Below are 18,238 nucleotides of genomic sequence, written 5' to 3'. Positions count from 1 at the left end.
GTAAGTATGAATGTTTGTCTGCCTGCCCTTTCATAACTCAAGAACTGTTCATTTGATCCACTTCACACTTAATGGGTGCATTGCTGAGGACCCAAAGGGTCCCAAGGGTCCGTTTCATTATGGAGTGTGGAGTTGATCGGATGAGCGGCTCTCGAGAAGGCAGCAAGCAGCCATACCGCTATTCTGGACAGTATATATATACTGTAAGCAGCACTCCCAAGGGCCAAGCAATCAGCTCGCTCTGAACAGCCACGCGTTTGTGGCATATAAAAGAATGTATAAGGCATGTTCTATGGATAATTTTGTTAAAGATTTGAAAAATGTGATACCCATGGCAAAAGTATCAAGCCCTTCGGAACAAAATGACTAAAATGAATAGACAGAAGAAGGAACGCCACTATCAATGTATATTTGAGGAATGTAAATATGAAAAATGTTCGTCGACTACCTTTGTTCACTGACGAAAACTAAATCAAAACTAAGCTATGATGAATAAATCTAAGACTAAATATATTGACAATTTCAACAAATAAAAACTAGACTAAAAGGGAGGGACTAGTGGAGAAGAGATCCAGTAGAAGTCATTCTATGTTTGGTTGCGCTCGGGTGTTGCGTCTGAAAATAGCCGATCTACAAGCTCACAACGCGTCGTGCTGCGACGCGTTGTGAGCTTGTAGATCGGCTATTTTCAGCATTCAACCAAGTGTAAAATCAGCCATTATGAGGCCATCAAGGCACCGCCAAAATACATATTTGTCGACAAAATCAACTGTAGATTTAGTCGACCAAAATATTATGATATTTAGTCGACTAAAACTAGACTAAAACTAAAACATTTCAGATGACTAAAATATGACTAAACTAAATCAGAATTTGCTGTCAAAATTAACACTGCTGGTCACTAAAGGTACATATGATTTAAATAAAGATGAGAAGGAGACTGGACATATTAGGATATATGAGAGGAGAAGGACTCTGGATTCAGGATGCTCATATGGTTGAAACACATTGTGATTGGTAGTTATAAGAATAGATTTCATTCTGTCTGCTCGATAGGGAAGGAAAAAGGGTATATCTACGCTGCCTGGTGCTGAATAGATGGTGAACATGCAGACTGGTCTGTCATCTCTGCTCAAAGTGCCTTTACTCCTCCAGAGATTCCACCACACCTTTTCGTTTTGGTATATCATCATGGAAGCGCTTTGGCTGATGAAACCAGCTGCCTCCACTCACTGACCTGACAGCCAGGGTTCCATTATTTAGGAGAGGATGACGACGCCAGATGTTCTATAGGTCTGTGGGAGGCCAGAGACACAGCTGTTCGCATCATTGTCAATTAAGGTTAACCCCAGCGGAGGCCTGCCCCATGGTTGGCTGGTTTGTGTTTGGTATATAGCAGGCTGTTGAAGCATAATGTAATGGGAAATGTTATAATAATATTTTTTGCACAGAAGTGAGTGATTGAAAAGTGAGTGAGTGAGTGGGTGGTAAGGGTGACTGACAGACTGTTGAATGACTAGACCAGGGGTCTTCAACGTTTTTTCACCCCCTTAGCTGAGAGAGAGATGAAGCAGGGACCCCCCATTACATTTTGTATTGTATAAAATTGTGTTGCAGATTAAATGTTTTCATAGATTTCATATCAAGATTCATAGACTTGTATAGTGTTGTGTTGGATTCATGTTATTGTGTATTTTCAGACAGTTAAAGCACTTAAACCCTCAATACTTGTGCTTGGTCTGCTCTTTTTTTACCCCCCAACACCAAACCTCTTTGCCGAAAATAGCCGATCTACAAGCTCACCTGTTTTCGGATAGAAAAGGGATGCTATAGGGAAAAGGGATGCTATAGGGTTAGAAAAGGGATGCTATAGGGTTCAAGTGGTTAATGTATTTAAGATAAAAAATCACACCCAGTGTGAAGTGGGCGGTGTCTTGCTAGCTAATCACAATACTGGGTGTGAATGGAGTCACACTTAAAAAAAAACATAAATGTGTTTTTTTTAAGTGCATAGTCCTATTTATAGGGCTATGCACATGTGTCATGAAACACTAGCCAATCACAGTCCTGAATAGACTGTGATTGGCCAATCACGGTGCAGGGTTAGGGGGGTACACTGGTGGCCAATCACAGCGCAGGATTTGGTGTGCAAATATCCAAACCTCACATATAGGGGCGGTTTCACCGCCCAAAAAAGTTCATAACACACAAAGATTTGGGGGCCCCCCTGTAGTAACTCTGAGGACCCCCTAGGGGTCCCGGACCCCCTGTTGAAGACCGCTGGACTAGACTATAAAACTGTGGTAACTCTCAGAGTGGACTTAATGGCCCTGAAAGGATTTAGTTGGCAAACTGGCTGATCGATGACGCCCGGAATTAGAGTAGCCGATGATACTTTGAATATAGCGGGGATGGACCTACAGTACTGTTGTAGGTGTAGCCGCAAGCAACTCTAGATCCTATTTTTAATATCTGGAATCTAGAGTTGCAACACCAACCCTTGACAGTCCATACATCCAAACAGAAAAGTCAGATTGTAATAAACAACTTAAACTCACCAACATTACAGCTGGTAGGAAAGCTTGAATTATCCTCTTTCTATCTGCAAAGTCTTTGTTTCATAAAGAAATCCACCGTAGACATGTTATGAGCTACTCTCTGTCAATAGATTCCATGCAGGTTGGAGTTTGGAAGCGCTCGTTGGAAAGCACTCAACGGTCCTGCGTACCACCTGTTTTCTAAAATGTCACATAATGCAGGAGGCAGCAGGACGTTGCGTTGTTGAAAACGAGCGCTTCCAAACTCCAACACTATAGAAAAGACTTTCACCTGCACATAATTTATTGACAGAAAGTAGCTCATAATAACATGTCTACGGTGGATTTTTATGAAACACACACTTTGCAGGTTCCGATTCTGCTAAATCCTAAACTGTTTCTGAAAAACATATGTTTCTATATCAGTGGTTTTTAAACTTTTTCATGTCAAGGACCCCCAAAATGATATGAATTTGGCCGCGGACCCCCATCTCAAAATATTTTGTTCCAGGGACACCCAGAAGCACAGATTTGAGTTAAAAAATGTTCGCTTTAAAATAATATAAATATATTAATTTGCACACATTTTCTTGATTTTTCAAAAATAGCAGATCTACAAGCTCGTAGCGCGGCACTCGGTGCCGCGCTATGAGCTTGTATATCTGCTATTTTTGAATAGCCAAAGTGTAAAATAATGCTTTTTTAGCTCAAATGAAAAAGTGACACAGATGGCGTCCCAGGTCTTAATGGGTTAAGGGTTGGTATTGCAACTCTAGCTTCCAGATATTAAGAATAGGATCTAAGAGTTGCTTGTGGCTATTGTAGGTGCATAACTGAAGCTGGATGAATCCAGACATCCTCATGCTGCCATACAGTATAGGTGCTAAACTGAGTGGAAGTGGAAACTGGAACCGCCAACAGACGACATTTAATCAAGATGACTTCACACTGTTTTGAGAGAGTGTTTAATGTCCCATGACACCCAGAGAACACATTTACCAAGCAGATGGAAACACACAGCAGGGGGGGGCAGCGCAGCTCTCTTGCTTTTTATGTCCTTTTTTCAGAAGCTATACCGTGTTCTTTTAGATCACTAGTTGGTTCCCAAACTTTTTAGCTCGAGATTTCCCCAGGACATAAATAGCAGATCTACAAGCGAAGTGATGCGTTTTGAGCTTGTAGATCTGCCTACTTTTGCTGTTTTTGATTCCTGAAAAGTAACAGTTTTGGACATGTAAGGTTTCCACCATGACAGAGACGATATGTTCTGAGTATTGTGCTCACAATTTGCATCTCTGGGATGGAGCTGACAGCATGTGTTCTCCATTATACCGAGTTACACTTCAATATACTTCAACAGTGTGAATGGAAGTTCCGCTATAATCACCCATCATGCTGGCCTCATCTTGTACTATTGTAGTATTTAGCATTTACACAATGAACATGAATATTGTCAATGCAAATGGTAAAATGTACATTGAGAAAAAAATTGAAAAAGTGCCCCTCGGAGCACAGGTCTCCGCCAGGCCTGGTAGGTTATTGTGACCTCCTGGTGGCGCTATAATAGGCCAATGTGAAAAGGGTGGCATTTCTTCTTAGGCCTTTCACGGTAATCGGACGCTGCATTCATGATTTGAGTTTTTTGATTTTTTTGTTTTTCTAAATTAGACCTGCTGGTGGCCAATGTGAAAAGGGTGGCATTTCTTCCTCTGCCTAGTGGGAATATGCATGCAAAATGTCACTGAAATCGCATGCTGCGTTCATGATTTGAGGCATTTTGTTTAAAATGAACCAATCCTACAAACTTTGGAACCAACCTTCACCAATCAGGATGGAATATGGGAAATTGGACAGATCCGTGTTGATCACATGCTACTGTGTACCGATTTGTGTGATGTATGGATAAAATCTGTAGGAGTAGTATTAAAAAACATACTCTCTCGCCATGCCTTTCGGCCTGGCGGAGACAAAAAAGGTTTTGACTGGAATGTGGAAGTGCAATGAGAACTGCATTTACACTAGTATATTATGAATTCTGTGCCAAACTTGTCAAACTTGCCAAACCAAATTAATTGCCTTCTGTAGTGTGGAGTTTTGAGGCACTGTTAAAAGAATGAGGTTAGAGTTTGGAGTGATTGGTAACAACTGTAATCAAAGGATAAGGAAAGCTTAAAAAATCTGTAGACCGTATAATGAATTAAAGGATGCATGAGCTTGTGACTGAAGGATGAAAAAGTTGTTTCCCCAGGACCCAATTAAACTAGTTAACTAGTTTTTAGTTCGAAACAAACAAACAAACAACATGTATGGAATTTATTTGATTTAATTTGTATTTATTCATGAGATTATTTTGAAAATGCATTGAATTTGTTTTTAATTAATGAGAAATGTGAGATGTGTGAAATTTTTTAATTGTTTTGAAGTGATATTAATTAAAAACACGATGTAGGAAACCAAAACAATAAAGGGATGTTTACTCGTGACCCATAGAAATGTGTCCTGACCCAGTGTTTGGGAACCACTGCTCTAGCCCATTCAATCCGGGAACGCATCTGTGTCATTTTAGATTTCTTTGGCTATTGCTTGTAGATCTGCTATTTTTGTGGGGGGAAAAAGTCGTGAAAATAAATACATTAACTAAAATCTTTGCTTCTGGGGGTCCCTGGAACTATACATTTTCACGATTTTTCTAAAGAAAATAACAGATCTACAAGCTCATTGCGTGGTACTTACAGTAGTGCTGCGCTATGAGCTTGTAGATCTGCTGTTCTTGAATAGCCCAAAGTATAAAACAATGGTTATAGCTAAAGAAAACCGAAAATGAGACAGTATGCGTTGAATGGGCCAGATGAAAATGCGTTGCCATGATGCGCTCCACTCTCATCATGCCATGTTTCCTCTCCTCTCCTCTCCTCTCCTCTAGGTGGTGATCCTGTACTTCCAGCCCAGTGTGTTCCGGTGCATCCTGCTCAGATGGGTCAGACTGCTGGGCTTTGCCACCGTCTACGGGACTGTCACTCTCAAGTTGTACAGGTATAATGACATATTTAAACCAATGGTTCATTAACAAAGTGCATGCTTCACTCTCCACACTGAAGCCTCTGGAAGCAGTCTACCACGGTGCTTTGCCTTTTATTACTGCCGATGATTATCTCACCCATCACTGTATTTTATATGATAAAGTGGGTTGGCCATCTCTCACAGTTCGTAGAGAGTAACATTGTATTGTATTTATTTATAAGGCCTTGTGTGGTAAACTTTCTTTATACCTATCCTCGCTTTTAGAACCAAAGGTTACTGGACATTCAACACGTTCAAAAAACACACATTAGATATACCAGTCCACGTAAGAGCAGTGAACATGGAAAAACTGCATTCATGTATTATGCTCCACACAAATGGAACAAACTTCAGGACTCTCTGAAACTGGTGCCATTGGTCTCAATAGAGACATTCAGGGTGCTTCTTGAGGACACACTACATAGTGACTGTACCTGTTTCATGTAACACTGTGTTTATTTGCATATTTGACGTTGTAATGTGATTCAAATATTTGTTATTGTTTCTCATTATGTATGTATTTTATATGTTGTTATCAGGGCGTCCTTGAAAAAGAGAGCTTGCTCTCAATGGGCTTCCCTGAATAAATAAAGGAAAAAGAAAGAAAGTGGGGTCCCATCCCATGAGGGGGTTCCAGGGGGTCCCCAGCTAAAGTGGTTAATGTAGCATGACAGTCATTTTAACCATTCTATCCATTTATGTTAGCTATTCAAAAATAGCAGATCTACAAGCTACATCTGCTATTTTCTAAAATATTTGAAAAAATATGGAATCATTTGAATCAAAAAATAATTTTGATTTCCTGGGGGTGCCTGGTACAAAACCTTTTCAGATGGGGGTCCACGGCCAAATACATGACAATTTTAGGGGTCCTTGACATTATAAAGATTGAGAACCACTGCTGTACACACACACGCACGCACGTGCGCACACACACACACACACACACACACACACACACACACACACACACACACACACACACACACACACACACACACACACACACACACACACACACGTGCCTTGCACAATGCACATGGGGATTCATGGATTAGTCTTAGTGACCTCTTTAAAATGCAATTACAGTATATCACACACCTAATTCCCATGAGGGTGAGATCATTATGCGTATGAATAGCTGATAATGAGATGGAGAGTGTGGGGGGTCTGCTGTATTAACCACTTTCAACCTGGCATGTCTATTTTGGGTCATGTCATTATAGGCGTTTTTTTTTTTTTTTTTTTTTTGTGACTTTTTTTTCCATGTAGGCCTAAACATTTCAAGAAAAAAAAAAGATCAAGAAAAAGATTAATAATAATAAATGTATTAATGAATGAATTAATTAATCAATACATGTATTAATTAATTAATTAAAACTCAATCTAACACAACAAAAGGTGCTTCTGTACGACACACAAGGAAACCAGAACGCTCGCCCCCAAAACACACTCGACCGTTCCGAAGGTTGCCGGATTTGACCCGGGGTCGAGCGTGTTTTTTGGGACGAGCGTTCTTGTATTCACACACAAAATACGGACTGTAGCTAAATGAGACTCCCTCTTTCTTTGGTGTCTAGCCCAGGTGTCTTCCCGGGACTCAAACTAGTGAAAACTAGTGAAAATAACACTACTTCTATAGTTTTTTTTTTTTTTTTTTTTAATGGAATTTAGATTTTATCATGAATAATTGTGGGGAAAAAAGAAATGAAATAAGAAGTTGATAAAAATGGGTCCGTGACCCACTAATGGGTCCCGACCCACTGTTTGGGAACCAACTGCCTTAACCTAAACCCAAAACCACGCCCACCTGGGCAAAACACCTGGGAAAGAGAGAGTCCGGTAGCTAAATGCCTAATACAGGGGTCTTCAACGTTTTCAGGCCACGGATCCCCTAGCTGAGAGAGAGATGAAGCAGGGACCCCCTACTCTATATTGTATAAAATCGTTTTTTGACTTAGTCTGCTCTTTGTTCCCTCTACACGTATAGCCTCTTTGCCAAAAATAGCCGATCTACAAGCTTTCTAGGGTTCAAGTGGTTAATGTAAAAAAAACTAAATCCTATCACACAAAGATTTGGCGGACCCCCTATAGTAGCTCTGGGGACCCCCTAGGGGTCCCGGACCCCCTGTTGAAGACCCCTGGCCTAATATGTAATGCTGTCATTTCCTGATCGCCTGCCTTGCCATACCTCCGTCCAACCACCAGGGTGCTGAAGGTGTTCCTGTCCCGCACGGCCCAGAGGATCCCTTACATGACCAGCTGGCACGTCCTGCGCCTGCTGGTCATCATCCTGCTGATCGTGGTGTGGTTCCTGGTGGCCTGGACCTCGGCCGTGTGCCAGAACGCCGACCGGAAGCTGGCCCTGATCGACGTGGGCTACACCCCCGACGGCCTGCAGTTCAGCATGTGTCTGCTGGACCGCTGGGACTACATGATGGCCGTCGGTAAGGAAGGGCTGCGTTTCACTTAGAGATGTTATTACCCAGTGGTGTAAAGTAACTAAGTACATTTACTCAAGTACTGTACTTAATTACAATTTGTTTTGGTACTTTCACTTTACTGGAGTATTTCCAATTGTCTATACTTTGACTTCTACTCCACTACACCTCAGAGGCAAATGTTGTACTTTTATTCCACTACAATTATTTGAAAACTTTAGTTGCTAGTTACTTTGCGGATATAAATTATTACAATATATAACATACATTAACCACTTTAGCCCTATTTTATACCTAGACTATTTGAAAATAGCCGATCTACAAGCTCACAACGCGCGTTGTGAGCTTGTAGATCTGCTATATTCAAACATTTTAGTACTTTTGGTACTTTAAGTACATTTTGATACCAATACTTTTGTACTTTTAATTCCGAACTTTTACTTGTAGTTACATCATGTAAAAGGTAAGAAAAATTCTGCTTTAATCCTCTCCACTCTTGGATGCTCTCCTGGGTTACAGAGGATGTTCGAAGGGAAACGCAAACTTTGAGAAAAATAACAACATGCTAACTGACTCAGGCTCATGTTTAGTGGACTCTCTCTCTCTGTTGCACCGAGGCTGTGTGTGTCTAGATCAGGGGTGGGTAACTTTGATGATGCAGAGGGACACTATATTTTCACACTCACTCCAGAGGAACACATTGCATACAGACGAATCCACAGACGCGCTGCCTGTAGCTGCCTGTAGGCGGCCATTGCTGCGGTGTCACGTCCGCGGAGCGTTGACACCGCAGCAATGGCTGCGCCCAGGGCAGCGCTCCGTGGATTCGTGTATACTGTCAGGCAGACACCTCTTATCTCCGTATTTAAACTTTTTTTTCGTAAATTTATGCCGTACTTAGCCATTCTATGTGTAGCAAAAATAGCCGATCTACAAGCTCAAAACGCGTCGCACCGCGACGCGTTTTGAGCTTGTAGATCTGCTATTTTTTTATTGGAATCCAGATTTTTTTGGTTGCTATTTGAATTGGAATCCTGAAAAGTAACATTTTTGTTTAATTTCAAATGCATTTAGTTAGACTTATGTTAACTTTATGAACTTAAGTACAAATACATTGGACATAAAAAAGACAATAGAATTTTTATACTAGTCATTAAGCTACTATAATATAGCCTGAAGTAATTAAAGTGGGTCATGTTTGCATATTTGGAATTGTAACAGCTGAAATCAATAATAAATCAGTATTCCGATATTAACCTGCGGGCCGCATTAAGTGAAGGTGGGGGCCGCATGTGGCCCCCGGGCCACCAGTTGCCCAGCCATGTATGGTGTAAATCAACCTCACAATGAATCTCACAACAATGCAGGCAGTGTGCCAAAGATCACAGCGTGTCAGGTTTGCCTTTGATGGATGTTCTCCACACATTCCTTTACATGAAGCTAACAAATGTTATTTCCCTGCAGTGCACGGCAGCGTGTAATGTATGCTGCTGATCCTATCGTTGAGGAGGAGCGCATGCAGCTCAATCAAACCTGGCAGTCACCTACGTTCACGCAGACAAAGCACCATAAATGTCTAGAATAATTGTGACAAATCTTTTCAAGGGGAAAACGCAGGTGTTTATTGCTGTCAGCCGCGGTGGTGTAAAGTAACTAAGTGCATTTACTCGAGTACTGTACAGCTTGCTCCCTGACGAAGACATAACTGCCTAAAAATGTCAGTCGAGTCAACCAACAACAACGGTATTTCCTGTAAAAGATTATAGCACATTGCCTGACATGCCTCTACTACTGCACAGAGGTGTCCATCGGTGGTGGAAAGTAACTAAGTACATTTACTCAAGTACTGTACTTAAGTACAATTTTGAGGTACTTTTACTTTACTGGAGTATTTCCAATTCTCAATACTTTTACTTCTACTCCACTACATCTCTTGTACTCTTGTATTGTACTTTTTACTCCACTACAATTATTTGAAGACTTTAGTTACTAGTTACTTTGCAGATTTTGATTAATATTACAAAACATACATTAACCACTTCAGCCCTATATACATTTCGGCCATTTGAAAATAGATGATCTACAAGCTCACAATGTGAGCTTGTAGATCTGCTATTTTCAAAATATTTTTTACACATTTGGAAACAGGACATTCTGCATAATGACTACTTTCTTCTTTTGGTACTTTAAGTACCACTGGTAGACATTACAACACCAAGCTGCCAGAGAGAGGGCCCTTGGGGATTTATGAAGCCTCTATTGAAGCTGCTTCTGATCAATGTGCAAAAAGTCATACGGCAGAGAATTGCATGTCTTTCCAGCTATAATATATCATGAGTTTAATGGCTTTTGTTGAATGTTCTTTTTTTTCTGTATGCCGATGCTGTGTAGTGTAGTGGTTTTTAAACGTTTGATGCCCAAGGCATATCAATAGGCAAAAATCTCAAGGCACGCATGTATTCATAGTGCCTTGAGAAACTTGCAAACAAAGACCCTCTTTATTTACTTTAGTCTATATTAGTAACTTGATGACTAGTATTAAAATTCTATTGTCTTTTTTTACGTCCAATGTATTTGTATTTAAGTTCATAAACTCAACAGAAGTATAACTAAATGCATTTGAAATGAAATACAATTTAACTTTTCAGGATTCCAATAAAACAATTTGCCAAAAAAAAATCTGGATTCTAATTCAAAGATAGCTAAAATAGCAGATCTACAAGCTCAAAACGTGTCGCACTGCGACACGTTTTGAGCTTGTAGATCGGCTATTTTTGCTACTTTTGTGTGACATAGAATGGCAAAAAAAATTATAATACAGAGAGGCAGTATATGCAACGTGGCCCTCTGGAGTGAGTGTGGAAATAATTATAGTGGCCCTCTACATCATCAAAGTTGCATCACCCCTGTCATAGTGGGAAAGAATAGTGGATCTACAAGCTAACGACGCGTGGCAATGTGACGAGTTGTGAGCTTGTAGAACTATTTTCACTATTTTTTTGGATGGCTGGTTGAAAGTGGTTGAAACATATTTTTTTTGGGGTGTAGATTCAGAATTTGCCTCTGTGTTGGGAAATGACTGCACACAAATTATTGATATAGTCGATTCAAAATAATTCATAACTTTTTGTACAGTTGTGTGTGTGGCTGTCATAAAATTCTCGGCACACCATTTGAGAGCCACTGATAAAGTGCATATCTAATCTAAGAAATACTCAGTTACAAGTTAAAGTCCATTATTCAAAATATACTTGAAGTACCAAAATTACTCATTATGCAGAATGTCCCATTTCACGAGTTCAACATGTATACAAATCTTTTGAAAAATAGCAGATCTACAAGCTCACAACACGCCGCGATGCGTTGTGAGCTTGTAGATCTGCTGTTTTCAAAACAGCCGAAGGAATTTATATAGGCTATCTATAAGGCTAAAGTTGTTAATGCATGTTTTGTAATAATAATCAAAATCTACAAAGTAACTAGTAACTAGAGTTTTCAAATAATTGAAGTGGAGAAAAAAGTACAATATTTGTCTGAGATGTAGTGGAGTAGAAGTAAAAGCATTGAAGATTGAAAATACTCCAGTAAAGTAAAAAATACCTCAAAATTGTACTTAAATGCAGTACTTGAGTACATGTACTTAGTTACTTTCCACAACTGATGGACACCTCTATGTGCAGACAGTAGAGGCATGTCAGGCAATGTTATCATTTTTACAGGAAATACTGTTGTTGTTGGTTGACTGGCTGACATTTTAAGTTGTTATGTTTCTGTCGGGGAGAAAGCAGTGATCCCTCTACACCTGCCAAGATTTTTATCAAACATCTCTTTTTTCCCTCATATAGTCTGTGTTTTGTCTATTTTTAGTTTTATTTCACTGGGCTCCATGAGCCAAGTGAACCATAAAGTGCCTGCATTGGGATTTGGGCTGCTGTGTGTAGCATACTGTATGCACTGCATATTAACAGCTTTTGAAAAGAATAGAATACAAACTTTTAGACAGTGGTGGAAAGTAACATTTACTCAAGTGCTGTTCGCTTAAAATATATATATATATATTCTGTGTGGAGTTTGCATGTTCTCCCCGTGTCCCCTAGTGCACAAAAAAACATGCAGTAATCCTGGTCTCTATACTGCCTCCCCCTGGTCAGCCGGGGTGCCTGATGGAGGGGAAAGGAACCGGTTGGAATAACGTGTTCCTTCCACGCGTTACGTCCTACCGGGGAAAACTCCCCCCTGTCAGGTGATAAGTACTGGCCTGCTCTCTCCTCATGCATTGAAGGAGGCATGAGCTCAGTTCTGGGCTCTCCCTAGGCTGGCAGAGGGAGAGTAGCACCCAGGATTACATATGCAATTGGCACTGGGTGAAAAGATGGGGGGGGGGGGAAATATATATATATATGTATATGTATGTATATATATATATATATATATTTTTTTTTTCAAAGATTTGCACACATTTTAGCAGATCTACAAGCTCATAGTGTGGCACTCGGTGCTGCGCTATGAGCTTGTATATCTGCTATTTTTGAATAGCCCAAAGAAATCTAAAAAATGACACAGATGCGTTCCTGGTTTGAATGTTTTAAGTGGTTAACCCTGGCCACTCTCTCACTTTACTTCCCGTTCTGTAGCTGAGTTCCTGTTCCTGCTGTGGACCGTGTACCTGTGCTACGCTGTGAGGACCGTCCCGTCCGCCTTCCACGAGCCTCGCTACATGGCCATCGCTGTCCACAACGAGCTCATCCTGTCGGCCATCTTCTACGTCATCAGGTAACCATCCTGTCGGCCATCTTCTATGTCATCAGGTAACCGTCCTGTCGGCCATATTCTATGTCATCAGGTAATCTCAACTCTCCGCTGGGCTGCATTCAGTAAGGAGTATGAGATATGGTGATCAATACCGTCTCTACAAAGACACTTTGTTATAACTTTTGGTAATACTTCTGTTTGTTTGGTTTGTTGTCTCTACTTGAGTTTCAGTGTGGCGAGGCTTTGCCACATAGATCAATAAGTGCCAGGAAGTTATTGCCTTATTTATTTAAATTAATGTATTAATGTATTTGTTTCGCCAGAAACAGACTGTATCAAATATGAGTGACTGACTATCGTAAACGATACAGAGCCACCTCCCTGACAATATCGCCGGGACAGTTTGTTTATTTTTGGACCACAATTCTTATACGAGACGATTCTAAGACGACCCAATGTTGTTATTCTCCATAGAGAAATTACTTCCGCGACCCAGGGGATGAACGAGTGACGTCAGGACTTCGGTTTGATCTAGATATGGTCCTTTGACATATTTAGACTAGGGGTGGGACGATATGGGTATCTCACGATACGATATCTGTGGCGATATTAGGCCCTCGATAACAATAATATCACGATATTCGATATATTGCGATATCACGATACATTGCATGACATTTCAACGATATATCACGATAGTCCTTGTATTCAATTCATAAACACATAAAATAGCACCAAACAGTTCAAAATCCTCATCACACAAATACAGAGTCGGATTTTTTATTTTTTTTAATGTCGATATTTTTCGGCAGTATATCGATTATTTATTGTGGGAGGAAGTATCGCGATATATCGCGATATATCGCGATATATCGCGATATCGATATATCGATACCCCTAATTTAGACTAAATTGCATGGATTCCATATGGTTTGACATCTGCAAGCATAATACAAAGCTACTGTCTACCATTCATTTTCAATGTCCTCTACACCGAACCTCTTTGCCAACAATAGCAGATCTACAAGCTCACACCGCCTCGCGTTATTTTTGGCAAAAGTTCTCCTCAGAATAGGGATGCTAGGGTTCAAGTGGTTAAAAGAATCACACAAAGAGGTGTCGGCCCCCCTGTAGTAACTCTGAGGACCCCCTAGGGTTCCCGGACCCCCTGTCGGTGAACCCTAGGTGTTTTATTTTATATTCTACACATTCTCAACCTCAGATGTACTGTACATACAGCTCATGATGCTAACTATAGCACCATACATACAGACTACAAATGAGACGTTTGAGCTGACGCCGCTAAAAGCCAAAGCCTCTCCCAGCTGGAGTCCTCTCTAATTGAGAGCTCCGCTCGACCACATTATTCACTAATTACCCACGCCACAGTGATTGATGTTTTTATTTCTTGGCTTTTTTTTTCCCACACACAGAACGATCGGCGGTGATATTAAGTCTGTATAACCAAATAAATTGGCTGTAGCTGAGGTATTACCAGAGAGAGAGAGAGTGTCTTGGGAGGGATCGAGGCGTCAGGTTTTTCTCCGGTTTAGCTTCAATTTGAACATCCTGCAATGTGTGTCTGTTGTGCCGAAGCCTTTTAACACATTCAATCCGTGTACGCATCTGTGTCATTTTAGATTTTAGCTGTAACCATTATTTTATACCTTGAACAAAATAGCAGATATATAAGCGTGCTGCGCTACGAGCTTGTAGATCTGCCATTTTTGAAAAATCGTAAAAATGTGTGCTAATTTTTGAATATTATATTTTGTGAACATTATCTTGTAAAATGTTGTTCCAGAAGCAAAGATTTGAGTTACAAATGTTCGCTTTAAAAAAACATATATTCAAAGATTTGCGCACATTTTCACGATAAAAAAAAAAATCAGATCTACAAGCTCATATGAGCTATGAGCTTGTACATCTGCTATTTTTGAATAGCCAAAGAAATGACACGGATGCGTTCCCGTTCTTAATGGATTAATGGGGCTTTTTGCAAGCCGTGGTGTCTAAAGGCTCAGCGCCTGTAGCAAAACAGCCAGACGAGAGAGACCCCTTATATACAGTATAAATTGGAAGCGCTTGTCTGGCATGGTAGGGTTGATGCTGAGGGGTTGCAACGTGGGACTCACGGCTTGCAGCTTGTTAGAGGCATCCAGCATCCATTTTTCTGTGTTACTCATACAACCTGGATACATAATCCCACGGTGACCAGTTAAAGCCCAGACTTTCCTTGATCACAGCGTGGGTAATAGGGTAGTGTCTGGCCCAGGGTGGAAGGGAATGTGTGGATAGAAAATGAATAACAAGACAGGGGGCTCGGCGGGGCTGCGATAATGGCATCGCCTCCGTGAGGATCTGTGACATAATGTTGATGACATCAGTGTGGAAACAGCTCCATATTTGGGCAAGACCGGTGATCGGTGGGTTTGGCGTGAAGGAGATTATGGGTGCGTTCGGAAATACAGCACTGAGCGCACTGGCCAATACAAACTAATAGGCGAGTGCGCTCCGGTGTGCAATATCCGAACGCACCCTATGAATTCGCAAATTGTGGAGAAAAGAAAAATGTCACACATTAACTCATATCCCGCCAATCGCGCATTAATGCGATCTAATAAATAGCACGCTTGTCCGCCAAGATCGCATTAATGCGATCTAGTGATTAATTGGGGTTTAATCTCTGATGCGCTATTCTGCTTATTTTTCATTCTAGGTTTCGAGTTCCACTTACTTCACCCACACTGGGATCCGGTTTCATGACTCGGGTTCCGTTTCTGGTTTTTATTTTTTTCCCCAGTCATTTTCGGCCAGAATAGGGAAAAACACGTTTTTTCACACGGTATAAAAAACTAACTGAGAGGTCCACTTCTATAATCTATGGTCTGGATGACGAACAGTCATCGCCGTCGTGTATCACATCGTACTTTTGGCCGATCGGAGAATCTGAGGACACGTCACATCCGGTTTGACTTATTAGACTGTTTGACTCTGAGTGGGGGGGGGGGGGGCGAGCGAGTCAGCGAGCTGATCAATGTGTCTATTTGCTGCTCTCTACTGGCAGATTTGTCGTATGTGTTTTAAAAAGCACTCAGACAATTTATTTGAATGAAAACTCAAATCCACTGAAATCGCTGGCACAGGGTGAGTACATTAGGAATAAACTCTGGCAGTCAATGAGTTAAAAAATAATATTCACAATATGAAAGATATTCTTTATTCCCTCTGCATTACTGGCAGCGTGCAGTGGTGGAAAAAGTACTCAAATGTTTTACTGAAGTAAAAGTATCAATACTGCAATGTAAAAGCACTCTGTTACAAGTAAAAGTCCGGAATTCAAAATGTACTTGAGTAAAAGTACAAAAGTGTTGGTATCAAAATGTACTTAAAGTACCAAAAGTAAAAGTACTAAAATGTTTGAAAATAGCAGATCCACAAGCTCGCAACACGTCGCATCGCGACGCGTTGTGATAATGTAATAATTGATATCTGCATAGTAACTCAAGTTTTCAAATAATTGTAGTGGAGTAAAAGTACAATATTTGCCTCTGAGATGTAGTGGAGTAGAGGTAAAAGTATAGACAATTGGAAACACTCAAGTGAAGTAAAAGTACCTCAAAATTGTAATTAAGTACAGTACTTGAGTAAATGTACTTTACACCGCTGGCAGCGTGCGCAAGGAATGTAGCGCTGGTCGGTTGAGTAGGTTGCGAGATAAGCCACAGACAGACGGACGGACGGACGGACGGACGAGGCTTTTCTAGTCGCTCTCCCCCGAGGAGCCATACCGTAAAAAGAGACGACTAATAACAGGGAGAGGAACTTGACTGAATATATGAATATATATCCATTGAGTGTTTGATTCCAGGGGATACAGGCAAGGCTATGAAGGCTATTAAATCACTGACACTTAGTTTGAACTCCCCCAACAAGGGATGCTGGATGTAATCTTTTTTTTTTTTATGTGAAGCGTTGTGAGCTTGTAGATTGGCAGTTTTTCCGCTTGTAAAGTTGTATGAAAAATATATATAAATGAGCCGTAGAAAAGCGTTTGTAAATGCTATGGATCCGCCCTTCAAGACCTTCGATAGGGCTGGCTCCTCCAGTCTAATTGTCACTGACTGTACATACATTTCTACATACGTTTCGTGAAATTCCTTTTCTGCATTTACCCATCCTAACTAGGAGCAGTGGGCGTCTGGGGAGCAGCTAGGGGTTAAAGGACGACTTCACCCATTTTCAACCCATCTTCATATAATTGGCTATTCAAAAATAGCAGATCTACAACTACAAGCTCATAGTGCGGCACTCGGTGAAAATGTGTGCAAATCTTTGAATATAATATGTTTTTTTAAGCGAACATTTTTCTTTGCTTCTGGGGGTCCCTGGCACAACATGTTTTGAGATGGGGGTCCTTGGCCAAATACATACAAAGTTTGAGAACCACTGATATTATAGCAACATTTTTTAAAAACTGTTTGTAGAATCCCCAGAAGCAAAGATTTGAGTTACAAATGTTCGCTTAAAAAAATATATATTCAAAGATTCGCATACATTTTCATGATTTAAAAAAAAAATTGCAGATCGGTGCACTCGGTGCCGTGCTATGAGCTTGTATATCTGCTATTTTTGAATTGCCAAAGTATAAGATAATGGTTAAAGTGGTCAAAATCTAAAATGATGCTTTCCTGGTCTTAATGGATTAAGCTAATGACGAACGTGTTTTCAGGAAACTCCATCCACACAGCGGATGGGTACGCAATTGATATAAACCCGGCATTTGTCGTTGCCCTCAGTATCCCAGCCTTTGGCTCTGGGCTGATGTTTGATGCAGCCTGCAACGTGGTTGGATAACCTTGGGGTAATAATGACCAAAGCCACAATAATAATCTCTATTAAAACATTGCATTAGTGACTCTGTGGCGATCGGATTCAAAGTGTTCACTTTATGGTGTTTTCACTGAAACCAATGGGTCCAGATCATTCTGTGTGAGCAAGAATGATTAATGATCCTGCATAACATTATTCCTATCAGACCCAACAGGGATTGACATTTAGCACGCAGCAAATAATTTGGATAAATATAGCAGCAGTACACTGCGCCGTGCCTATTTAGTTTTGCATTATTATTTGGATTGTTATATAATTCATTGCTCCCCTGACCAGCGGTGGAAAGTAACTAAGTACATTTACTCAAGCATTGTACTTTAAGTACACTTTTGAGTACTTTACTTTCCTGGAGTATTTACAATTTTCAATACTTTTACTTCTACTCCATTACACTACACTACAATTATTTGAAAACTTTCTAGTTTTGATTATTGTTACATACACAATGAGTACTTTTACTTTTGGTGCTTTGAGTACATTTTGATGCCAATACTTTTGTACTTTTACTCAAGTACATTTTTAATACCAAACTTTTACTTGTAAACAAACTATTTT

The 18,238-nt window shown here is 40.4% G+C and overlaps 1 protein-coding gene across 1 annotated transcript in view; it reads left to right on the top strand.

Moving 5' to 3' along the window:
* The window catches only part of gpr158a (G protein-coupled receptor 158a), a gene marked incomplete at both ends in the record, with an annotated part of 115,836 nt that overhangs the window by 92,330 nt on the left and 5,268 nt on the right, over positions 1-18,238 (top strand). Inside the window, 3 exons of the mRNA XM_080418344.1 lie at positions 5,461-5,570; positions 7,806-8,044; positions 12,673-12,811. Of these exons, the coding sequence (XP_080274470.1) occupies positions 5,461-5,570; positions 7,806-8,044; positions 12,673-12,811 (488 nt within the window). The remainder of the gene's footprint in view (positions 1-5,460; positions 5,571-7,805; positions 8,045-12,672; positions 12,812-18,238) is intronic.

Source organism: Gymnoscopelus braueri (assembly GCF_963280865.1).
Source record: "Gymnoscopelus braueri genome assembly, chromosome: 21".
Taxonomy (NCBI): Eukaryota; Metazoa; Chordata; class Actinopteri; order Myctophiformes; family Myctophidae; genus Gymnoscopelus; species Gymnoscopelus braueri.
The sequence above is the reverse complement of the archived record's forward strand: the minus strand, read 5'-3'. Positions and strand labels throughout refer to the sequence as shown.